Here is a 27258-nt window from a genome sequence, read left to right as displayed (position 1 = left end):
GAGTTATTCAGGAAGGGGAATGTCGTAGGTGAAGTAAACATTGGCAGTGAGCTAGATTATTTTCTAATAACTGAGAGGAAAGTGGAGGAGAAATTGTTGAGGATAAACATAAAAAAGGCACCCGGGATGGATGGGATCTATCCAGTTATATTAAAGGAGGCAGCAAAGGAAGTAAGCAAACCCCTAGCCATAATTATGAGAGCTTCTTTGGACTCAGGGGAGGTACCCATGGACTGGAGATGTGCAAATGTAACCCCAATTCACAAAGGAGGATCAAAGGCTGACACAAGTAATTATAGACCTATTAGTTTAACTTCGGTTCCAGGAAAATTAATGGAGGCACTGGTTAAAGAAGCACTGCAGGATCATCTGGACAAGAATTCAGTTATAGCTCAGACACAGCATGGTTTTGTTAAGGGCAGGTCTTGTCTGACCAATTTGATTGGATACTATGATGTAGTCACAAAAGAACTGGATGCAGGGAATAACTTTGATATTATATATTTGGATCTTAGAAAGGTTTTGATCCTGTTGCGCATGGAAGACTGCTGCACAAATTGGAGAAGTGTGGCATTGGAGCAAATTGCTGCTATGGATAAAGGGATGGTTGAGTGGCAGAAGACAGAGAGTGGTAATCAATGGACACTGCCCAACGTGGACTAATGTTATTAGTGAAGTTCCTCAGTGTTGGGTCCATTGTTGTTTTCTGTATTTATAAATGATATTGATGATGGTGTATCAGGCTTAATGTCCAAGTTTGCAGACGATACCAAGGTTGGCATGGTTGTTAAGGACACTACTGATACTATGCTGCTGCAACAGGATCTGGAAAGGTTGAGCAGATGGGCTGAGAGGTGGCAAATGAAGTTTAACATTGACAAATGTAAAGTACTACATATGGGAAACAGTAACCCCAGATCAACGTATCAACTCTGTGGTACTACGCTGACAGTGGTAGAGAATGAAAAGGACCTGGGGGTAATTGTGCAGGCAGATATGAAGTTCTCTGAGCAGTGCAGATGAGCTGCAAGAGTAGCTCATGGTGTCTTGTCAATGATATACAGGAATTTTTCTAGCAGGGACAGGGATGTGATTATTCCCTTGTATAAGGCATTGGTCAGGCCACACCTTGAGTACTGTATACAGGTCTGGAGGCCTCATTTCAAGAAGGATGTAGAGCTGCTGGAACGAGTACAGAGAAGGGCAACAAGATTAGTGAATGGAACAAAGGGTTGCTCTTACGAAGAAAGGCTTAAGTTTTGCAAATTACAGAGCCTGGAGACTAGGCATCGGCGAGGTGATCTGATAGAGGTGTATAAGGCTTTGAATGGCTTGAGCATGCTAAATGCCGATGGGATTCTTCCTCTTGCTCAGAATAATCACCTGAGAGGGCATAAATTCAAATTGAGGAAGGACGGATGTCGGATAGATGTGCGGAAATTTGCCTTTAGCCAGCGGGTAGTTGGTTTGTGGAATAGACTCCCATCGCTTGTTGTTGAAGTTGATAGCCTAAATAAATTTAAGGCTCAGCTGGACAGGTATTTCGAACGAATGGAGGGGTGAAATGGGAGTAGTGGTTGTTTTTTTTTGGCTGATGCTGAATAAGCTTGCTTTCTTGCATCATATGCCTCTACTAATGCTAATGGTGATGACATTAGTGAGTAAAGCTGAGTTATTGGATAAAATTTCTAATGGTGAAAGTGTCACGTCAGTGGCAAAACATTATAAAATGAATGAGTCAACGGTACGATCAATCAAGAAATCAGAAGAAAAAATTCACCGTAGTGTCTGTGAAAATGTGCCAATTGCTTCAAAAATTTACTCTGTAACTCGTGATGTTAAATTAGATAAAATGGAAAAGGCTTTAAATCTGTGGATAGAAGACCAAACTTAAAATAAAATTTGGTAAGTTCACTCATCATTTGTGAAAAGGCAAAACACCTTTATCAACACTTTAATGAAACTGGTGATAGCACTGGCAGGATAAGTTTTTAAGCTAGCAAAGGCTGGTTTGAAAGGTTTAAAAATCGATATGAGACCTAGAACAATTACTCTTGCCGTACAGGGAAATTCAAAAGGAGCTCAATAAAAAAAAAATTAAGAAACAAACTTCAATTAAAAGTTATTTTTCACCCAGCAACCCATATTCTTGATTATGTTTTTGAAAGATTTGTTTGAAATTTCTAATAAATGTTACATTTAATATTAAATTGTTTCTTATTTTCATTTCGATACCTTATGCTTGTATTTCACTATAATATTATGTAGGTACATATACTGTAATACATACATAGACAACATTTTAGACTAGTTTTTCTTATAAATTTCATACTTTGTAATGGAATCCTTTTATTACTATGGGAGCCATAACTCAATATTCATGTTTTCGGTATTTGCATCATTTCTAAGGAACGTAACCGCAGCAAATAGCGGAGGTTTATTGTATTAATAAAAACTCTCTAGTGCCGGGTTAGCAATATTCTCATATGTGCTAGAATTTCTAAAATGGAAGTGTTTTAGGAACTGAAGTTTACTGAATGCCTTTATAAAGAACAGTCATTTCTGCCTCCAACAAGGTCCTTCTACTGTGATTAAAGACAATGTTTGTCTGGTTAGCAGTCATTACTCCATTATTGAGTACAACAGAGTGCTGCAACCAAAGTATGTCATATCTGACACAGGCAGTGACATGTAGTGGGCAAAGTGGATTCTTTCATTTGTTACTGATATTGTTAAATGTAAGAATAAATGTTAGGTGGGGGGGGGATGCACAGACTATGTTGAAGACAACAACAAACATTTGGTTGCTTGCCTTCCTCTTGAATGTACAAATGTCTTCTAGAAAACAAGTAAAGAAATTTAAGGCAGTAAAGTATTACAGTTTCAGAGTCACTGGACTCTTGCAGAATGGATAATTGTTTTGAGTAACTTCTTTTGAGTTTCTGCAATGATGTACAGGCGGGTTTCGATTAATTCGTCTAGCGAGCGCAGCGCGCAAAACGGAAACGCATTAATCAAATATCATAACCAATAGGAAAATTATAATTGGTCCTTGACCTTCTGGAATGTCCATAAAGAATTTTAAAAATACCTTTTAAATAACTTTTTAACTGTATATAATGTAAAAGATAATGAAAATAATTATGGAATTAAATGTTTATTGCATAAAACAGCAGTTCTTAAACTGTGCGCCGCAGAATATTTTAAATTTTCGAGGGAAACACAGCGATACTTGACATCTGTCAGACACCGCGCAAACTAATAGCTCGAGGTAGTTCACAGTTTCAGCATTTCTTATTAAGTTGTTTAGACCTAACTACTAAATGAAACTGTTAAGTATTTCTTTTGGTCTGGGTGCACCTTGAAAAAATTACTGAGACATTAAAGGCGCCGTGAACCGAGAAACTTTAGGAACCTCTGACATAAAATACACAATGAAGAAATTACTGTTGCAGAAATATTTGAACAGTGTTGACTTTCTCTTTTCATCAATCAATTTCCGACAGCCAACCACAATCTTCTCTGGGCCCTGACGAAATAAATATCGCAGAGAACATCAAACCTTTTGTTTGAGGTTCTATGCAATATGAAAGATTTCATCCAATTCTTTTACCGTTATCTCCTTTGCGGTAACATTTTCATCTGGCTCATTTAAAAATTTGAATTTTTAAATGCAAGTCTGCATTGACTTTATTAGCAGGAGACAAACACGTCTTCTTCTGATGGTTGATGGAACACACCGAGGTGGGCAGCAGGCAAACGTTTGTTTATTGACCGTACGACTCGCGGTAAGCTTAACGCGCGATTCAAATCTTTTTCAACTATCGCATAAAAAAAAAAAGATTGCGTTAACTGGAAATTTGCATTATGTAAAGTGAAGCGCCTCCGTAGCCAGGTGGGCAGGAGCAGCAATGCGTAGCACGCGCTTCTTGATTAGACCGGGGTTCGAGCCCGTGACCACCAAATACGGAGGATGCGGAAAGGTCAGGGAATGACCACCGCATATCCCCGGAGCAATATGGCCTTAGTTGCTAATGCTCCTAAAAACCAAATAACAACAACAACAACAATGTAAAGTGAAAAGTGGTATCATTTTTCAAATAGCGTTAACTGAATATCGCATTAATCGAACTCGCGTTATGCGAGGCCTAGCTGTAGTTGAAATTCTGAATTCTAACAGGAATTTAATATTAAACTCATGGGGAAATCACTCCTTAGTTTTTACAGTTTAACTAGTGTACCACAGGTACACTAGTTAAACAGTGGGACAGATTTGGGTAATAAAATAACTAAAAATTGCATTTTTAGTCATTTTACTCATTACTGATATTGTTAAATATAAGAATGAATGTTATGTGTGTGGGTGGATACAAAACTTACTGTACAGACTGTTGAAGACAACAAACTGTTTATTTTTGTTCTGTTATTTTTTAAAATAAAAAAATTACTAAAAATGTAATTTAATCATTTTTTAAAAGTATAATTATATCGTCCTTTAAAAAAATGACGATTATTGCACAGATAAAAAAAATTACAATTATTCTAGTGTACCCATAGTCAATATTTTACCAAAACTGTAAAAAAAAAAAAAAAAACAAACAGAATAAATTTTGAAAATCAGTCGGAAAAATTTTACTGCAAACTGATGCCCACTGGATACCTACTCTTTTCTTATTTAAAGAATCTTTATATTTGGTGATTCCTTACTGATAATCAGAGCAAAACTACAAGGGCTGTTCAATAAAACCTGATCGTAATTTTTCACGAACAATTGTATACTGCTTGCTATTTATAGCTGAGCTGCAGAATTTAAACCAAACCAAGCTGCATCAATAGCAACTGTGCAGTTGACTCCTGTATACAGTGGGTCCTTGACAGTTAATCAAGTTCATGCCTGTTCAGATTGCCTACCTAACAATGGACATGACATGTGAGGAACAGATGCTGCTCTCAAATTTTGTTTCTGTCTCAAGAAATCATCAGCTGAAGTGTATGAAATGTTAAAAGAGAGTTTATGGTGGTTCGGAGTGTTTAAAGATGAATGTGATTCAATCATAAAAATTGGCAGTCCTGGAGCTTTAACCATTGTTGTCACCATAGAAACCATAAACATTGCTTCTGTAATCACGAGAGAAGATTGTCATATAACAGTAAGACAACTGGCAGAGATGTTGAGAATATCAGTAGGTAGCACACACAGTATTCTCTATGACTGTTTGCATAAGACACATGTTTGTGCACACTGGGTTCAAGACTACTTACACCTGACCTACAGCAAGTTTGCATTGAGGTTTGTTTTGTTTTGTCATCCTGCAACAGATGGCTACCAAAGGTGGTGAGATTTTGCACAAGGTGAGAACAGTGGAAGAGACATGGCGTCATCATTTCGACTCAGAGAGTAAGCAACAAAGCTCTGTTGGGAAGTTTATGTCATTGTCAACACCAAAAAAAGTAAAAGTTGTGGCTTCTGCAGGAAAGGTTATGGTCATCCTTTTTTTACATTCAATGAATGGTTTACTTGTTGCATGTTGACAATGGATATCTGAGGATATCTGAGGTCCCCTAAGTGACCCAACAGCATGTTGGGTCACTTAGGGGACCTCACTACAGAACACTACTGCACACTTTACAGATCACACAAATGAATTCCTAACAGGTGGGTGGATGCTGCATCATGACAATTCACATTGTTCATACTGTCATTGAATACTTAGCCAGAATTAATGTCAAATGTGTTCCCCATCTGCTCTACAGCCTTGACCTTGCACCCTGTGATTTTTTATTTTATTTCCAAAGTTAAAAAAGGAGCTAAAAAGAAAACTTGCCAGCTGTCAGAAGAAGTTGTAAAGACAGTGGAGGCAATTCTCAAACGCATGTCAAAAAATGGTTTCATCATGATTTTGAAAAATGGCAGAAACATTGGAGTAAACTCATTTCATCAAATGAGGACTACTTTGAAATGGACTATCAAAATATGGATGATTAATAAAGGTATGTTTTGAAAAAAAAAGTCATGTCATTCTGTACTGAGCACCCTCATACTGTAAGCTGGGTCCATAACTTGAAATACCAACCAGGATGAATTAGGCTGGCTATATAAATATTCTGGGCGATCAAGTTGTGTGCCCTTTGCTGGATATCTGAGGGACATTAACGATTTTGACACTCTTGTATTCTAGAAAGACAGCTGTCTATTTCACAGGATCTCCACTGTTTTAAATGGCTCAAGTAACAAGAGAATAGTAAGGCATTTAAATTGGCCAGCCTTGCCTCCAGATCTAAATCATATAGAGGGTACAGGATTATCTTGAACAGAAAATGAAAACATAACAGCACCCATGCTGTTATGTTTTCATATAGAGGGTACAGGATTATCTTGAACAGAAAATGAAAACATAACAGCACCCATGAAATCTGAATGAATTATGGGTTCAAATTGTAGAAGGGTTTAATATTAATATAAACTATTTGTTTATTTAAGGAGCCTAGTTGAACCCCTAACAATGAGAATTCATGTATGATTCGTGATAAAGGAGGATTACACACTATTAATTGAAAAATTACATAGGTGAGTAATTTTTTTTTTTTAATCTGAAGTGCTTATGTTATATTAATAATGACAATCATAAACATATTTATAAACAATTATAAAATCATTTATGTGTATAAGTTCATATTATCAGAACAATGTTAACAGAATGGTAGGCTTAAATATTACAAATACAACCAAATAATGTACTTACCCACTGTAAGATTCTGTTCTATTAACCATGGCATTTTCATGATCTATTCATAAATATTGAGCTTTCATTATATACTTGAAATATATTCAATAACAAATATTACAGATATGGATTAAGAGACCATAATGAAATATGTATAGAATGTAGCAATGAAAATATTAAATAAACAAATATCAACTTATTGACAAGAAGGGAAATATTATAAGACAACACACTTGAAAATGTATCAAATCCTGTGTGGTTGTGACAAAAGAAAATTAACTCAAATTGTTGATTGTAGGGCAACTAAAAGTTCACTATACCTTGATTTATTATGCTATCTAAAATGTTTTGGGAAGCTTGTCTTTCTTTTAACTAATCAAGGTACTGATTTATTTAAATATATTTAAATAAAGTTGAATAATAACCAACAATAATAAATATTGTTGACTGTTTGTCCTTGGATCAACAATAATTTATCTTTAAATATTAAACTGTTATTGCCACTTCACTTTTTTAAAACTTTCAAAAACTTGATTAAAATTCATCAGCTCATTTTAAAATATCACACAATTGTTTAGTGGGTTGTATTTAGTGTAGATAATAAATATCACTATTATATCAAGTTGAATGCACATATGAAAGTTTCTTCTCACCTCCTACAACACGAACTGCTCAGTGCTTTAAATAATATCTCAAAATACAGACTGCAATGCTTGACAAAAGTTGTACCAAAAAGACTTAGTCCAACTTAGGACTTGGCAAAAAAGATTTTTATATTTGTGAGCTGTTTTCTGTGGTGCAAAATAATAGCAAGGCTAAATTTTGTGCATTAATCTCTTCAAGATTTCAGAATATACAGATTCACAGTTGTTTTGCTACTTTCTAACAGGTTTGATGCATGTGTAATTTCTCATGCACTTCTGCATTTATTAATCAATTTCAAAATTCAAGAATTCTTAGTTTTAACTGTGTTTAAAGAAATGACAACAATGGCACTGACTAATCAAGAACAGATGATTGCTCAAAAGAAAGTTTTCTAAAACATTTTTGATAGCATTATTAACATAACAGACAAAACATTAATATAATAATGTCATAATAATAATATTAATATAATGTCAATAAGTAGTATACAGGATGCCTCATAAGAGCTGGGAACCATAGGTTACTGTTCAGTTTTATCTTGGCACTGAATTAAGATGTTGTGATTGGAGCCTAACAGCAACAAGGGGCAGCTATGGCCTAAAAGGCATTTCTCTGCAATTCACTCGAAAATCAGATTATCAGCAGCACATCAATGTAAATTAAATGCAGGAATAAAGTTTTATCTGTGTGTAAGGAAAAAAAAATTCTGCAAAATTTGTTATATATCCTAGATGTTGCAGTGTTGGAGAGTACTGTAGGTTTGAAGAGTCTGAAAGTGCTAAACCTTATATCTAAGTAACAGGGACAGCAAATTTAGATATGTTTGACAGCGAGCTGGTTTTACATGAATTGCATTGAGGAGGACTTTAATAAGTAAATGGAGATGGGTAAGGTACATGTGGCCAAGTGCAAACATGCTAATACAACTTCCTCTCATCTGTTTCAGCACGAGCTAGAAATCCATTTTAGCGGTTCAGTTTTAAGATGACAGAGTTTGTTAAAAGCCTGTTCTGTTGTTAAAAAATTGTAGGATTTATGGATTATGTTCTTAAAATCCATGTAGGGAAGCAGAGAAGACTGAGCTAAATGGCTGTTTTTTTTTTTTTTCTCATTTCCTTGAATACCAGAGTGCCCAAGTATGAGAGTGTATCTTCCAATTGTAAGAGTACCCAGAGTGTTATTTCTTTACTTTGTGTTCTTGACAGCATTGAAGGTGACTTCTGATAAATTTCAGTTCCGGATGAGAGGGCAGATTATTTTAAACAGCTAATAATGCGCCGAGGGAATCTGTATAAATTATAACAGACAATAAGGAAAGATTACAATTTTTTTTTATCAATACTAGCTGGATTGCACACAGCTCAGCCATCAGTATGTTACATTCCACAGGTAGTGAAATACTGTTTTTGAAGGAAGGAAGGAAAAGTGGACGCTGCACCTACACAGTTGTCAGAGTTTGTACCATCTGTGTATATTGGAAATTTATGTGCATTTTCTGAAGTATGATCTTCATGCAATCATTGGAAACTATGGGCTGGCAGACTATTCTTACTGCATTGTGCAAAGGAGTTGCAGTGAAGAGTAAGAGTCCTCCGTGGCAATTCTGGCAAGTATCCTGCTGGATGTCACTGCAATCTAAATTCAAGTTTTTGCAGTTGTATAAAAAAGCTTTGTATTTTTGAAGTATATAGACATAGAAGAGTTTGCCTTCTGAGAGATGTAATGGGGTTCATTAGCTTCAATATACAAACTGTGCATTGGAGAAGTTCTAAAAGCTCCAAGAACTATTTGAAGAGAGATGTCCTGAATGGTACTACGCCGTTGCAAAACACTTTTCCTGGCTGAAGCATGTACTAGAGAGCCTTAATCAAACCACAACCTGATTAATGCCTTATAGAGATGTAAAACTGAGTCTCTGTGCCTCATGAGGTAGCCAATACTGACTGAAGAATTTAATTTCTGTATGAAGTTAGTTCAGAGACATGTTACACACACCTGAAAGTTTAGTTTATTATCCATTAATAAGCTGATGGTATTAGAAACTGGAATCAGATTATTCCAATCTGATCCCAGTTTCTTCAGGTTCAGTGTATTGGGCAGACAACTTGTGTAGTTGAGACCCCCTAATTAGCGGGTCTCAACTACACAAGTTGTCTGCCCAATATGTCTAACGAAGTTTCGAGACTTTAAGATTTCCAAAAATTTTTTTTACTCTTATGTTTGGAGTGTAGTGAATGTTGTTTGCAGAAGAAGATGGCAGTAGATTTATGTTCAGATATTTGGGATCCATTTTGCAGAGTCCACCATTCTAATATTTATTGCCAAATGATGTTGTCTTTCCATAGTAATCATTTTGAAACTGATAGGAAATGGTGATATCATCTGCATACATATGTGATTCAACAGTGCTAGTGACATCTTGGGTCATGCTGTTTACTCTGACTGAAAATAATGTTGCACTGAGAATGGTCCCTTGTGATACACCCTCTTCTTGAGCACATACAGAGGATAAAGTCTTGTAAAACCTAAAAAGTCCTGAGGTTAAGGTAGTCCTGTATCATTTGAAGCTAGTAATCTCTAAGGCTGAAATTATGTAGGTTTCTGAGAATGCCATACCTCCATGTGGTGTCAAAGGATTTTTCAATATTTAGCAATGTCGTTACCAAATGGTCTCTTTTGAGAAATGAGTCGTGGATGTTTGCTTTGTGTTTGATATGTACATCTAAGATGGACTGGTTCTTTCAAAAGCTGCACTGATGTTGCGTGTTTCTAAGATCAACAATGTACCATCTTTTCCAGTTTCTTGCCTAAGCACAAGAGATTGGTCTGTAATTATTTGGTAAGGAGGGGTTTTCCTGATTTCAGGAAGACTAACACAATAACACAAACTAATAGTTTAACTAGAGCCACGTGCAGAGGTGAAAGTGATTCTTGTATTGGTACATGCAGGTGTCTGGGATTTCGGGTCCTGCTGTGGGTCATCATGGAATATATGAATACATCCATCACCATTCAACTAGACAGGACATAGGTGCTACCTATATATGGACAGCTACCAAGACAATCACTTTTTTTTTATTATTATTATATAGATATATATAATACTAACCACAAGCATTCACCTAGTCACTGCAATTTTATTTATTTACTGTAAATATTCAAAGTACAATTTAAACAATCTACATTAATTGAACATTCCCATGCACTCACCATTCTCACACACACTTACCCACTCAGAACAGTACTTTGAATGACACTGTCTGAACGTGTGTGTGTGTGTGTGTGTGTGTGTGTGTGTGTGTGTGTGTGTGTGTGTGTGTGTGTGTGTGTACTGTGTCGGGGTGGTACCTAGGCATATGCCCATCTCCACCTAAAACATTTTAATAACAGAGAAACTGTAAAGTGGGCCTGAATTATAGCTAAGAAATAGAATATTCAAAAGAAGAAAATTTTGAGATGGATATAATTTTGAATAGTGATCTAAAATTAATAACTAATTTTAGTATAGGAAAGGCTAAAGTTGTATTATAGAAGTGTTTGTGTGTCTAGTGTGTTGTTAATGTCAGGTCACTTTGCCATCAAGAAGCAGCTGTCATCTACAGCTGCTAACTGATGCCCGTCCCCGGCACGTGGAGCCGGACCTGCTCTACTATTGTAATCTTTAGTGCCAAAGCACAATCCCGCACCCAACAGAAAAAGTGCAATACTGTTGGGTGCCAGCGTTCCTGGTCTTAGGCCGCCCAAACCCAAGAACCAAGAAAAAAAAAAAAAAAAACCACCGTAGTGGTACATGTTGAGGAACCCCAGATCAGACGTATAGCTTCCTGATCTGGAGCTCCCAACCCAGATGCATTATGCATAGTTCAAATATGCAGCCAACTCGACCTCTGACAAGTTTCTTAAGATTGTCCTTCTGGTAAACACTGCGGATGCGAACCTCTGCAAGGCCTGAAAACTGGAAGCGTCGCTGCACATTATCCTCAGTGATGTTATGTTTGTAAGTTCTTTAAAAAGTTGATTCCGCACAGTTCTGTATAAAGGACAGAGAAATAAGATGTGTGACCAAGATTCCACATCGCCGCAGGAGCACCACGGGTCAGGCTCCAGTCCTCGAGAATGTAGCTTTTCACGAATGGACCCATGTCCTGTTAATATATAATTGGTATACATCGAAGGATGAAACCATGACGACACTGTTTTTGTCAATACAAAGTCTGCTGATGGGATTAACTTCCTTGTTACCTTTCCAACCTCAGAAGAGCTCCACCGATTCCTCCAAACTTCCACTAATGAATTCCAGGCTTTAAGTTTTTCTTCTTTGATGTTATTAGTAAGGTCAATGGAAATGTCCAAATATTCAGTTGGAATTCCCTTCCTCAGTGCGTACAGCATTCCCCGATACACAATATACAAATCCAAAGGAATAGTTCCTGCGATGACCTGTAATGCCTCTGTTGACACAGTTCGCGGAGCAGTCAGTCACTTGAAAGTGATACTTTTTACCAGCTGTAGTTGAGGACTGAATTCGTATGTGCTTTCCCCATAATTTATTTACAATGGCCAGTAATACTAGCAATACATCTAACAGTTTTGCTAATAAAACCCATTAAATGTTGAAATGTCTCTTGTATTTTGATTTAATTATACATATAATGATAATCAGGAAGCATAATTATGCATTAGAATAGTAAGATGATAAAGAATGCTTTTGGTTAGACTACAATAATTTTCCAGAGGTCACAGTGAGGTACTGGACTCCAAATGCTACTGAATGAATTTCACATGATTTAAGCTCAGACCCTCCCTTTATATGAAAGATGTTCAAATCCAGTTTAAAGTGTATTTTGCTGGTATTACTTCAGCAAAACATATAACTTTTATATATTATTCTAATTAATTAGTAATTAATAGATAAAAGTAAAATATTTACTTTTCATTTTTGTTAATCGGAGAAAATGTAAAAAATTTATTCAAGGGGGGAAAAAAATCAAACTTTCCTGGAATGTAATGTAGTGCATACATTACCTTTTTATACTACTGTATTTACAGTGGTTTCTATATCAATAAATGACAAAAAATGCAAAACCAGCTAACAGAGCAAGAGCTGATGAAATTGAAGAGTTTATAATGTTAATTTTATATCTAGAAAAGATATAGACATTCAAGGGGTTCAGGTTTTTTATATCTTTCAGAGGTACATTGCAATAAGGTCCTGCTGATTTATATTGCTTTGTGATTAAAGGCTTAACAGGGTTTTCATTTAATTAGACAGAAGCACTACCATCATTAATAACATTCTAACTTTAAAAGGGCCCTTTATTAAAATCAGAAATAAGATATATATAAAAAATCTTGCTGCCATCAACAAAAGGGGAAATTAAACTTTAAAAAAATTAACAAGACCATGTGTTTCTATTCATCAACTCAGAGTTTGACAACAATAATGCTAATTTAAGGAAATAAAATGACTGGAAGAAATTTCAGAAATGCAAAACTCTAGTAGAGAATTCTAATGAATGTGTAACAGTTGTAATATGACTTAGATGTAATGAGTCTCAGATCCACCGGTTGGATCAGCCTATCATCTACCTCTGCAGCATAACTACATAGGGGCAAGTACATTAGCATTAGCAGAGGCACATGATGCAAGATCAGCAAAAAAAAATTATAATAATAAAATAAAATAAATAAATCCTTATCATTTCACCTATCCAATCACTGTAAGTGTTTGTCCAGATCTTCCTTGAATTTATTTAAGCTATCAACCTCCACAATGACAGATGGAAGTTTGATTAATCAATCAACCACCTGCTGGCTAAAAGCAAATTTCTGCAGATCTATTCTGCAACTGTCTTTTCTCAATTTGAATTTATGCCCCCTCAAGTGCGTAATCTAAGCAAGAGGAAGAATCCCATCAGCACTGAGCTTGCTCAATGCCACTCAAAGCCTTATTCACCTCAATCAGATCACCTTGCAGGTGCCTAGTCTCCAGATGCTGCAATTTGCAGAACTTAAGCCTTTCTTGGTAAGAGAACCCCTTCATTCCCATCACCAATCTTTGTTGCCCTTTTCTGTACACGCTCAAGCAACTCTACATTCTTCCTAAAATGTGGCCTCCAGACCTGTATGCAGTACTCTATGTAACCTGACAATTGCCTTACATAAAGCGATAACACCTCCTTATCCCTGCTAGCAAAATTCCTGTATACCATGAGCTGCTCTGGCAATCTGACTGCACTGTCAGAAAACTTAATATCTGACTGAACAATTACCCCCAGGTTTTTTTCATTCTCCACTATCCTGAGTGTAGTATCACACAGTTCGTACATTAATCTGGACTTTCTGCTACCCAAATGCAGCACTTTGCATTTGTCAATGTTAAACTTCATTTGGTGCTTATCAGCCCATCTGCCCAACCTTTCTAGATTCTGTTTCAGTAGCATACTGCGATTACTGTCATTAACAACCCTGCCAAACTTTGTATCATCTGCAAACTTCAACATTAAGCCTGATATACCTTCATCAATATCATTGATAAATATACAAAACAACAATGGGCCCAGTGCCAAACACTGGGGCACTCCACTAATACCATTAGTCCACAAAGAGCAGTGTCCGCTGATTACCACTCTGTTTTTTTTTCCGACTCAACCATCCTTTTATCCATTGTAGCAGCTTGCCCTTAATGCCACACTGCTCTAATTTGTATGGTAGTTTTCCCATGTGCAACAGTATAAAAAGCTTTCCTGAAATTCAAGTATATGATATCAAAATTATTCTTTGCATCCAATTGCTTTGTGACCACATCGCAGTAACCAATCAAATAGGCCAGACAAGATTCCCCCTTAACAAACCCATGCTGTGTCTGAACTGCAACTGCAGTCTTGTTTAGATGATCCTGCAATGATTCTTTAACCAATGACCCCATTATTTTCCCAGGAACAGAAGTTAAATTAACAGGTCTGTAATCACCGTGCACCATTTGATCCCCCTTTGTGAATTGGAGATACATTTGCATAGCTCAAGTCTGTGGAGAAAACTCCCCTGAATCCAAAGATATTCACATAATTATGGTTAAGGGTTTGCTAAGCCGACTTCCTTTGCTATCTCCTTTAATATAACTGGATGGATCCCATCCACCTCAGGTGCTTTTCTTATGTTTAACTTCAACAATTTCTTCTCCACTGTGCTCTCAGTTATTACAAAATCATTAAGCACACTGTTACAATTTGATAAACTCCTTAATAACTCCTCTGTGTTAATATAGATGCAAAATACTCATTCAGTTTGTCAGCTACCTCAGCAGGATCATCAACAGTCGAACCATCGATATCAAGTGGAGCAATCAAATTCATTCCTTTCCTTCCAGAGTTTACATAAGTAAAAAAAGCTTTTGCTGTTTTTCATTACGTCCTTTGCTCAAGATTTCTCGTAATCTGCCTTAACTTGATTACAGACCAGCTTATATCTACCATAGGCTTCTGTGTTGTCTGATAATTTATATGCATTCCATGTATTTTTCTTCTCTGGGACGAGTCGTATTAGTTCATCTGACATCTATTTAGGTCTAAACCTTTAACAGTATTTCTTAGTTGGTATGAAAAGCCTACTATCTTCCAAGATTAATTTCTTGAATGCTTCCCATTTATAATTTGTTGTTGGTAACATCATCATTTGGATCCACAGTATAAAATTTACAACTGTCTGAGACCACCACAGTCACTTTTACTAAAGCAAAAACCCTTTCCTTTACCCCTGATGGTAGTTACATATAGATATACTGGAAATATAAGAGGCCTGAAGAGAAACTACCTGTGAATGTTAAATAAGCATACTGTACAAAAGACCCAACCTATGAATAATAATGAAAACTATGAATATATTAAAGCCATGAATATTGAGAGTTTACTGTATTATTACATAGTACAATACATCATTATTACAAATAGGAAATTTCAGAGAATAAATTTTAAATAAATGAATACAATAGTGTGAAATTCTGCAACCTTGCATCTAAACCATTGTAAGATTTCAGAATAAAATCTTATCAGCACTGTACTGCCATATCTACAATGGTGCAACATAATAGTATAGTGCACTTTGTTTTCACTATGATATAACTTTATTTTCTGCATATAGCTCTACTGTTATAAAGAGGCATTCCTGAGAAGTAGATATGTAAATCAAAGAGTGCAAGGAAATCATTGGTTGATGTCTTCTTTATTTAATGCTTACTTTATTTCCTCTACAGTACAGTACAGCTGTATAGAGGAAACTATGCATTAAATAAAGCAGGAATTAACCAATGGTTTCCTTGCACTATTTGATTTACAAAACTACTTTGCAGGGATGCATGGGTGTTTGTAATTCAGGAGATTATATACAGGTGGTTCAGTAGCCATAATAATTCTAAAATCCTGCCTACCTTTATCAGCATTTGATATTTCTTGTCTACACCTTTCTGAATTTGATAAACTTGTACTGAGTCGATAAGATATAGTTGACTTTGCACTCGATTGTATATTTGTTCTGGAAGATTGTTTTGAATCAATATGAGAACCACCAGATTTTAAATGTTGAATGAATAACTGGGTATGCTTTTCATCCAATTTTTGAGTACTAAATGCAGAAGTACCAAGTTCTAAATTTCTTTCATTTTGTCTGAAATATATAAATGCATAAATATAACTATAAATAAAAAATTACTGATTTCAATTAAAGTCCATAATTATATTCAAAAATTAACCATAGAAATTGATAACATTGATTACATACTTTAGGCAAAAAAAAAAATAGTTGAATTTAATAAAAAAATATATTAATATATAAGATGTACAAGAAAATACACTAGTTTTAATACTGCTAATCTGTCTCTTATGCTGTCAATTAGAATAATTTATTCAAAATGTACGATCTTGGCAAATTTTGTGGCAAAAAATATTTTATACACTGTAAATCCCTAAGTAATAAAAGATAAAGAATATTTTTTATTAAATAATATTTTCCAGAACAAATTCTAAAGAAATAACATCCAAGTAGTTCCTGCCTAAATATCACCATAAAATAATTATTTATTTATTTATTAAAATAAAAACAATATTGTTTTTTTGAGAAATGTGCTTTTCTTCCAAAAAATACATATCAAATTTTCAGCAGCAGGAGAGTTAAATAAAAGCAACTGCATACATTATTACTATGGAATCCCATTTGATTTATGATCAGTCTGAAGCAGTGCATTCATATAACTGATAATCCAGCAGAATCTCAATTTAGTATGCTGTTATTACAGGGACAGGTGAATCACAGGGGAGGGGGAATGTTGTAACAATAATTACGATTCACCAAATAATCACAAATCCAGTAAAGGTTTTTCTTTCTTACTCCCTTATTACATTGTATAGGAGTTATAGAATTTATTCAAACTGTCAGCTTCAACCACCTGCAAAGGCAACCTGTTCCAGCAATCAATGACTCACTGCCTAAAAAAAAAACTTTCTACTGTCTAGTCTCTTCTGCAGTCTTTCTACTCTTTCCTGTAATTTTAATTTATGCCCAGGTTCTGGAATTCTCTATAACAGTGAAAATTCTGCCTCCATTAATTTTACCAACCCTTTCATAGCCTTATAAATCTCAATGAGGTCGCCTCTAAGGTGCCTAGCTGCCAAGCTCTGTAGCCTACTTTGATCAAAAGTATTTATAAATTTATATACTGAGATGGTAAAAATATGGAATACTTTACTTCTCTTAACCTATTATGTACTCTTTTATAATGGGGTACTATATTCATTGCCAATATCTTGCACTCAAGTGTGTATGAGTCTTCAATTCAACAGCTGAGATAAGTTCTGATTATGAAGGAGAAACTGGACAATCTCAAAGAAAGAGAAATTGGAAACAAACAAAATTAAATGGGGTATGGATGAATTTGTTCATCCACACTCCACTTAATTTTAATTATAAAATACACAAGTATGAAAACAGTAATCCACACATTAAAGAAACAGTAGTTCCTGATGATGGAAGTAACCTGAAAGAGGCTTTTTTTCTTTTCTTTTGTAAAAGGTTGACAGGGAAGTTGCACAATTAGCTCTTCGAGAGGTAAACATTTATGCCACTAATGTAACTGAAAATGCAACTGAAATTTCATAATTATTAATAAGACATAATAAGACACTATCTCTAAATGAGTACTGCTCAAGTAATTGGCTTTCAAGATATTCAGCTTCCTCTGAGATTGGCAGGGGGATTCTTCTATTACTGAAAATGCTACATTTTAGTCATAATCAGGCACAGGAAAAAGGTCAGCTTATATGCATAAGCTGAGATCTGTGCTGAACATTCAGAGAAAATTATTCATACACTTTTATGCATTTGAAAACTTAGTTATCTATGAGAGCCTACTTCTGTTCAAAGGGTGACGTGGCATAAAACTAAGATCATACAGAACAATATAGATTTCGTATAAATAATCTAACAATCTAATAGTTTATACTAGATCCACAATTGAAGTATCAGTAAATGCGAATTTAGGTGCAAGTGGGATATATCTTATGCTTTTAATTCAGCCATATCTGGGTAAGAGCCATTGTATCTATACAAACAATCGGTAAAGAGGCACATTGCCTTCTAAGGAACTGATGCATTCATTTCCTTAAACAAAGAGCAATCCCTAACATTTGTCCTAAAATGGAATGCTACCCTTCAAATTAAAGGAAAAGTTAGCAAAGGGTGCAACACAATCATTCTACAGCAATATAATGATGGTACTGCACTAGAGGGAAGTTAAAATGCTGGAACCACTTCAGGCAGATAAGATAGTTGGCACTAATAAAGTAAACAGGAAACAGAAGAAAAATTGTCAAAATGTGTAAATGCCTATAACAAAAACATGTTCAGTGGACAGATCTAATAGTTTGTTATTTGGTTTTTAGGAGCATTAGCAACTAAGGCCATATTGCTCCGGGATATGCAGTGGTCATTGCCTGACCTTTCCGCATCCTCCGTATTTGGTGGTGACGGGCTCGAACCTCGGTCTAATCAAGACGCGTATATGCTACGCACAGATCTAATATGATGGTCAGTTCAGTAGTGTATATGTGAGTGCACACAAAACAATAAAGTGGTACAAAAAGGCTTTTTACATTTTTTGATGCACGTTTACTAAATAGGAAGAAGCGGTTGAAGAAAATCAAGTGAAAACCTAACACGGCGTGAACAGCATTTTCCTTCTATTGTGCCAAGCATACTATATGGATGGGGGGGGGAGAAAGCACAGTCATGTTTATATACATGTCAAAAGAGAAAAAATGGAGTACGGTTTCAAATATGTTCCAGATATGGTGTAGTATTGTGCACTGATCCACGCTAAACATTCAATAAAAGTTTTCTGACATTAATAAAGATGTTCCACATATATATCACACAAAATTTATTATCTGTAGCATTTTTTTTACATTGTCAGAAAATCCAAATTTTTGAAAAATAATTGAGAACACGGAGGGCAAGGTTCAAGTAGTGAGTTGTTTTCAAAGGGCTAAATGCTATTCAATGCATTTTCTGCCTTTTAACAAATGGCGGCGAATACAGCTTGCAACTATTTGATATCTACTATATATTAAAGATTTTGAGAACATGCACACCTTTCAAAGAAGTCATTCTAATTTTTTTTTTTTTCTTTTCATATTTCTAATTTTGCTTTATAAGGGAGGAAAAATATTCAATACATTATACCTACTGAAAGAGATCAAACAAATATATAAAGATATGAATTTTCTTAACAATGATTATGTTTTGCTGCTAAAATTAAATTATAAGTGGTCAAATTTTAAATTATTCCATTTGAAAGATTTCTACTACACATCATTGGAAAAACACATATTTGAAGATGGCAATTCATACTATGTAGAACATAACTAGGTAACTCGTTGTGAAGGTAGTCACAATATGAGATACAATTAAATCAATGCATTCACACTATTACTGTAGTTTGCTATTTCGAACAAAGAATTGTGTATTTACACTGAAAGTTCTATAGTAAATTTCACGTTCGTAGTTTATTATGCCTTGGCATTTATTCCTTATTAGTAATATTACTATGTACACCTTTTGGCATCTCTCACATTGTGGAGTTATACTTCATAACTGATTTGGCATGATTACAACACCAGGGTACCAATCCCACCCACGATGATAGGCCAACAAGCCTTGAAACATTGCCATATGGGTGGTGGTATCCAAAGAGAATAAGTAACAATAGTCTTCTCCATTGGTGAAGCATTACTTATTTGAGGTAGTACAATACATGGTAATTCGTTGTGAAGGTAGTCACAATATGAGATACAATTAAATCAATGCCGTTCACACTACTACTGCAGTTTGCTATTTCAAACAAAGAATTGTGTATTTACACTGAAAGTTTTATAGTAAATTTCAAGTGCGTAGTTTATTATGCCTTGGGCATTTATTCCTTATTAGAAATATATAGTATAAATGTTAAACTATTAGGCATTTCCATTTTAGAGTTGGTAAAATAATCAAAAATGCCACCAAACTATGCCAAATTTCCCCAAATTTTGCATGTGAATCTGAAGGTGTGGTTCTGAAATTCTGAAGGATTGGTTAGGGCTGATAGATAAGTGACATGTAACATGAACCTAGCATTCATTTTACATGAAAAATTATGACACATGCATGCCAGAAAGCTAGAAAGTACCACAAGCTGTTCATAGAAAATATAAGGCTAGAGAAGAAGTTCAACAAGGCACTGATTAAACAGAATGATAATACATATGACTATTCAAAGTAATAAGAGTTTGACACAATGAGAAATACAAGCAACACATCAGATATATTATAGTAGCATCATAAACTGCTAAAAGTAAAAAAAAAAAAAAAAAAAGTGTGCATACACATACACACTGTCCAGTCAAAATATTATAACAACCCCCCCCCCCCCCATGTTTTAGCAATCAGTTGTTCCTTACAGTGGCAGATGCATCAAGGCAAGGACCAATAAATGTGATACTGCAGGTTTGTGGTATGCGATCGACATGAAGTACTCGATCAACATGAGCACTGGATGTGATCTGATGGACTTAAAAAAAAAAAAAAAAACGCATGATTATCAGGTGCTGGTTGAAGGGTGGCAGTATTACAGAAATTATAAATCTTGTGAGTTGTTTGCAGAGTGCTATAGTTCAAGCATTCCAAAAGTGAACAGACAGTAGACAGAGCAGCAGTTGCTGGGCTAATGGCAGGCTCCCATATCTCATTGATGGGGTGGAGTGGAGATGGGAGAAATCCTAGGTGTCGTCTGACATGAACATACCTCATTGATGGTCATGATGAACTTAAGCTGTCCTACCTTGTGCGAGCCAATAGATGGAAAATGGTGGAACAGCTGATAATGGACTTTAACCAGGGGATAACCAGCAGCATTTCCAAGACCACTAACCAATGAACCCTCCTCTAAATGGGCCCTCCAGAGCAGGCGTCTGGTCAAGGTACCTATGCTTATGGACTCACATCACCATTTATGTCTACATTTTGCATCTGTACGGTGTCCTTGGACCACTGATGATTGGAAAAAAGTTGCTTCTTCTGATGGATCATGTTTCCTGCTATGCAATGCGGATGGCAGATGGATACAGCGACAAACTGTGGAGAGGAATTGCTCAAATGTCCTGGTCCAATAGAAACAGACAGGTAGCAGCAGTTTTTTGACATAAGGGGATGTTTTCCTGGGAATCGCTTGGAGCCCTCAATCCCACTTGACTGTACTCTGAATGCTAAAAACTACATATCCATTGTGGCAGATCAGTTACACCCCTTCATGATGACTTCCTTCCTGGATGGCAATTCCAGCAGGATAATGCACCCAGTCACATTCCCAACCTGAAAGGCGCTTTTACATGCTACCTTGGTCACCAAATTTGCCATCTACTTGTTTATTCATAAGTGTCATGACTGACAGCTTATATATATATTGTCACTCATATGACCTGAAAAGTGAATTGCATATTTATTAAGAGGAAATTACTCATGGTTTTCCCAGTTCTGTTGCTTCTAATTACACCATTTATCTTTAATTAATTAGATATTTTTGTTTGATGTTTTTGGTCTCCATCTTTTAAAATAAAACCAATATTTGAGGAGTGTAGTTTAAAAGTAATGAACGATAAAAGACCTCCATTTTTCTACTGAAGCGGTAACAGGTTCTTGAGTACTCAGTCTCCTGCTCATTAGCAATCTGAAACTGTTCAGTTCGACCCATATTTCCTCACTCTCATGTGGCCGTTTATCACCATGTTTGGCATGCTTACTGTAACAGTTATATAGTGCCAAGTGGGTCATGACCTTGTTTTTTTTTTTTCCCTTCTCCAAATCTAACTTATGCACCTTGAGAAATCAAAACGATTCATTGCAGTGACAGAAATATAATTTCAACTGAAATTGATTGTAATATTTTTGAAGCTGGAAGACTAAAAATATAACCCAGGGGCTTATTTCTGGTGATGGACTTGGCACACCCAGGGTCCTGAGCTAAATATCATCATTCTCTTTCTTGGTGATTTCCTTCAACTCTCTCGGGATAATTCAAAAATATTTTTTTTTTTTTTTTTTTTTTGGTTGATGCAGCCTAAGCCTTGGGCTTCCTTGCAGCACCATATGGCTATTAATAATGATAATAATAATAAATAATAATAATATTTATGTGGATTGACAGATGGCAGCTGGATTCTCTATCATGGACTCTCACAGATCTACGGGACTCACTCCTTGCGACATGGTGCAATCTTGCTGTGTGGTGGCTGTACTGGCTGGAAGAGAACTTACCCACTATTAGAAAAGTCAGTAGTCAGTCAAAACATGACTGACTGACTGACTGACTGACTGACTCACACACACACACACACACACACACACACACACACACACACACACACACACACACACACACACACACACACACACACACACACACACAGTTATCAAGAAGAGCCACAACACTTTAATGCCTATATATATTTTTTTCACATCTTGGGCTGGCATTGGCAGGTTTAACTTAAAACATTAGTATTAGTAATGGCCGCATGGTGCAAGAAAGCCTATGGCTTATGCTGCACCAGCCAAAAAAAAAAAACGAATAAAACAATGATTAAAAAAAAATAATAATAATAAAAAAATAAATAATAATAATTAATAAAAGAAAAGGAAAGTAAACCTATCATCCCATGCACTTCCCTCACTCGAAGGTACTATCCAGATGACCTTTGAATTTCCCCAAACTGTCAGCCTCTACCACCCATGTAGGCAACCTATTCCAGTAATTTATAACTCGCTGGCTAAAATAAATAATCTTTTTAAAATTTATAATCTTGAAAATTTCGTCCTCATTCATTTTACTGATGCCTCTCAGAGCCTTAAACACCTCAATCAAATCTCCTCTAAGGTGTCTAGTTTCCAAACTCTGCAACCCACATATTCGAAGTCTTTCTTCATAAGAATGCCCTTTTGCTGATCTCACCAGGCAAGTTACCCATCTTTGCACCCTTTTAAGAGGCTCGATGTCTTTCTTTAGGTGCGGTCTCCATACTTGAACACAGTATTCCAATTTGTATCTCCAACACATTTGAAGATATGGAATTTATTACAGTGCAGGATGCATGAATTTAAAGTGAGATTTGATTGCAGAAAAAGGTCCAGACAGATCAACAATTTCAAGGTCAGTAAAGAAGTTTGGACAGTCTGATTCTGTAATTGATGTTGAAAAAAAATTTTAGGAGGATACCTGAAAATATTTCATATTCACAGCCCAAGGAAATCTGTGAGATAACTGTTGCATCAGATGGGTTTAAAACGAATATCTATTTTAAGTTTAAAATAACCATGTATTTCAACAATCCCAGAACATCCAATAAAAAAAAAAAAAAAAGAGAAAAAAAAAAAAAGGCAATTCATGTTTGCGATTCATTCTGTCAATATTTAAAAAACAGTGCAACAGTTAATAACAGCTTCCAGCCATTGGAAGCTTGGAAGTTACATGCCTATTTTCAGACCTTCACAACCTGATTGTTGTTTTTTTGCTGCTCTTGCTTGACCAAGCCAGTCAAACAATTTTCTCTCCAAACTACATTATTACAAATTTTGGACCTCTTCTTTTTAGAGCTAAACCATGTAGCAGGTTCTTCTTGTTTATTCATAAATAGCATTTTCCATACTTTTTTGATGACAACATGCTATGTGCCACACATAATTCCATATCCGACTGAGAATTTTGCAGGTATTTGACACCCTCTCCACCCCTTTTTTTGTTCCTTATCTTCAAGCTGATGGTACACAACTTCCTTTGCTTTGTGCCAAAAGCATGTAAATAAAATAAAAGAGAGAGGAAAGATATGTTATACTAAGCGGAAGCTTAACCAAGACTATTTAAAATCAAGTACAGGTCGACCATCATTAATCCGGCCACCGGTAATTCAGACATAATTTCCGCAAACGTAATTTCAAATTTCCCAGCTCAGTGCACCGACCTGTCGCTACTGTTTTGGTGGCTTTGGTTCCAGCATCAGCTGTTGGCATGAACTCGTAAACACTGAAATGCCATTCCCACTTGTTTTTCTGCATTTATTGTAACCTGCTCACATTTAGCCCCAGCCACAGTTCCAATGCATAAAGGAAATGCCTCTCGTGGTGTAAAGTGCAAACACCGTACACTGTCCATAACAGATAAAGTTGAACTTCTGAAAAAACTCGACAGAGCATGTCTGTGAGAAGTTTAACTCTGCTTAATTGTAAATTCCAGCAATTTCTCTCAGTTCCTTTTATTTTAGTAATTTTCTTTTAGCCATTCCTTTTTAGATTTTTACAACACATCTGTACAAACTTGCAGAAAAACAACAATATGATGGATAATACAGCACGCTGATGAACTTGTTTTCACAAAATTTCTAACAATTTTTCTGACAAAATTTCTGACAAACTTATTGCAACGTTTGAGAGTTTATTTTATTGCAATTAGTTTTATTGCAGTGCTCGCCACACATGCAATAAACTAATCACAAACGACCTTCATATGTATGCTGTAATAGCGTCACACCGTAATATTTTGGTGAAACACAAGCAGTTGCTCTTGACATTTCAAAGGCTTTCAATCGTGTTTGGCATAAAGGTCTTCTAAACAAGTTTCCATCTTATGGTTTGCCAACTGTTTTTTGTAATTGATTATCCAGTTTTCTCTCTGATTGCTCACTGGGGGTGATGGTAGATGGCTCTCTGTCTTCTAACTTCTCCACTAATGCTAGTGTCCCCCAAGGTTCAGTTCTTTCCCTATCTCTTTTCCTCTTGTATATTAATGACCTTCTTCCATTGACTAGAAATTATATCCATAGTTTTGCTGAAGATAGCACATTGCATTCCACTTTCCATTTTGAAAAACCTTGCCCTACTGAATCAGCTTCAACTTCTCGAATATCTGCCACCAATTCCTTAAATGTCGATCTCCAGTGGGGCAATGACAACTTAGTTGAATTCAATGCTTCTAAAACTCTGTCTTGTCTTATACCTCACAAAAAGGATTCTTCTGCTCCTGTGCTTATCTTTGGTGACACTCCAATTTCTAGGCAAAATGATATATCTCTTTTGGGGATTACCCTGACTTCTAATTTCTCTTGGCACAAGCACATTACAAATATTGCTTCCTCTGCTTCTAAAAAACTTGGTTTTATTTTCGTTCTCGGTGTTACTTTTCTTCTAAACAGCTGTTCACTCTGTACAAATCACAAATCCGCCCTACCATGGAATATTGTTCTCACATCTGGGGTGGTGCCCCCAAAACATCTCTCAGGCTTCTAGATTCCATTCAGAAGAGGGTAGTTAGGTTAATTAATGACTCCTCTCTAACAGAGTCTCTCCACTCATCGTCTCATAGACTTACTGTTTCTGCTGCATGACTTTTCTACAGATACTTCCATTGGCACTGTTCTTCTGAATTGGCTTCTATAATTCCCACTCTCTCTTTCAAAACAGTCCGAACACGTGCCGCCATCAGCCAACATCCATTAGTGAGTTTGCCGGATCAACAGTGGTTATTTTAGCACATACAGTTTACCCAACAGCTAACCGCCTCATCCTACCTTTAACACGTTGACTGCCAAGCTAGTTTAAGAAAAAAATTCCCCTGGAGCCAAAAAATATTTAGCAAATAATTTGATTAGTAATTCTAAAATAAATATTGTAATGTCAGTATTGTCATTTTTTCGCTTAAAATATCGAAGGAAAAAAAAAATTTTTTTTTTTTTTATGTCACATATGTGGCTGACGTGGCCCAATAGATTAGATCCTGAGAAGCCGTGTCAGCCACATATGTGTTTTTTTTTTTTTTTTATTTATGAAAAACCCAAACACGAGAGATATTAGAACCTATAGTATTTAGTACCATGCTTGGGTTGGAGGCGGAGAAGATGAAAGAAGATATTTGTTGACATTACACTTGAACTTCTGTAGACTAATTTTCAGGAAATACGTATGAAGGAAGATTGTTCCAGAAAATGGCAGCCGAATGAATAAACGAGGAAGATGAAAAGTTGGTTAGTGATGGATTAGTGACGGTCGACCTGTATAAGTTATCAGCTGCCAAGTATGAAGAAATAAATGTAAATTTTTAATGTAATAATTTTATTTTAATCAATTACATCTATACAAATAATGAAAGAAAATCAGTGAAAACACTTGATATGAAGATAAAATGTGGCAACAACTTTTTTTTAAGGGTTTAAAACTAACATCGAAAAGTGGGGTTGCAAATTATTTAGCAATTTCTTCCTGCCTTGTTTAAAGGTTCTTCCTGCCTTGTTTAAAGGTTCTTCCTGCCTTGTTTAAAGGTTCTTCCTGCCTTGTTCTTCCTGCGTTTGCCTTTAGCCAGCAGGTGGTTGGTTGGTGGAACAGACTTCCATCCCTTGTCGTGGAAGTTGATAGCCTAAATAAGTTTAAGGCTCAGCTGGACAGGTATTTTGAACGAACAGAGGGGTGAAGTAGTGGTTTTTTTTTTTTTTTTTTTTGGCTGATGCTGCATAAGCTTGCTTTCTTGCATCAAATGCCTCTACTAATGCTAACGCTAAAGATTTAGCACATAAATCAAAATACCACCTGAAAGTACAATTTTTGGCTTTTGTTAGTGACATAACTTGTAATTTTTTTAAAATGAAAAATATAAGAAAAAGACAAGCATGGGTAATTTTATATGTTCTAAAGAGGTCAAACTGGGGTAATCAGGAAATGTGTGATATGGAAGTTTCATTAGCAGAAAATGAAATGGGGTGTGAAAATGAGGTTTGAAAATGTGAAAATGAAATATATAGTATCTAGTTGGGACTTTGAAAAATGAAGTTTTTGTTACATAATAATTCAATATGTAAGAACATGGTATTACATTCACACATGAATGCAATGATATATTCAGGCTGGCCTTGATTAATTCGTCCTGCGAGCGCAAAATGGAAACACAATAATACAAATATAATAATCAATAGGAAAAATTATAATTGGTCCGTGACCTTCAGGAATGTCCATAAAGAATTTTAAAAATACCTTTTAAATAACTTTTAACTGTATACCATGTAAAAGATAAAAAATAATTATAGAATTAAATGTTTATTGTATAAAATACATAATGAAGAAACTAACTATCTGCTACGGAAATATCTGAAATTTTGGCTTTCTTTTTTTTATCATACAATTTCCAATAGCCGACAACAAGCTTCTCTACACCCTGGTGAAATAACATGCTTCTTTTGACGTTAGGATCGACATCCATTACCTTTTTTATTTAAGGTTCTCTGTAATATGAAAGATTTTGCCTAGTTCTTTTACTGTTCTCCTTTGTAATAAC

At 35.6% G+C, this 27258-nt stretch overlaps 1 protein-coding gene across 1 annotated transcript in view; it reads right to left on the bottom strand.

The window, feature by feature from the left end:
• LOC150079399 (uncharacterized) overlaps positions 1–27258 on the bottom strand; it is a 285562-nt gene that overhangs the window by 146689 nt on the left and 111615 nt on the right. Inside the window, exons 8-9 of the mRNA XM_090382711.1 lie at positions 15796–16031; positions 6744–6786 (exon numbers count right to left, since the gene is read on the bottom strand). Of these exons, the coding sequence (XP_090238837.1) occupies positions 6744–6786; positions 15796–16031 (279 nt within the window). The remainder of the gene's footprint in view (positions 1–6743; positions 6787–15795; positions 16032–27258) is intronic.

Source organism: Mastigoproctus giganteus, chromosome 10 (genome assembly GCF_048544385.1).
Source record: "Mastigoproctus giganteus isolate SK-2022 chromosome 10, ASM4854438v1, whole genome shotgun sequence".
NCBI classification, from domain to species: Eukaryota; Metazoa; Arthropoda; class Arachnida; order Uropygi; family Thelyphonidae; genus Mastigoproctus; species Mastigoproctus giganteus.
This window is presented reverse-complemented; position numbering and strand designations above follow the sequence as displayed.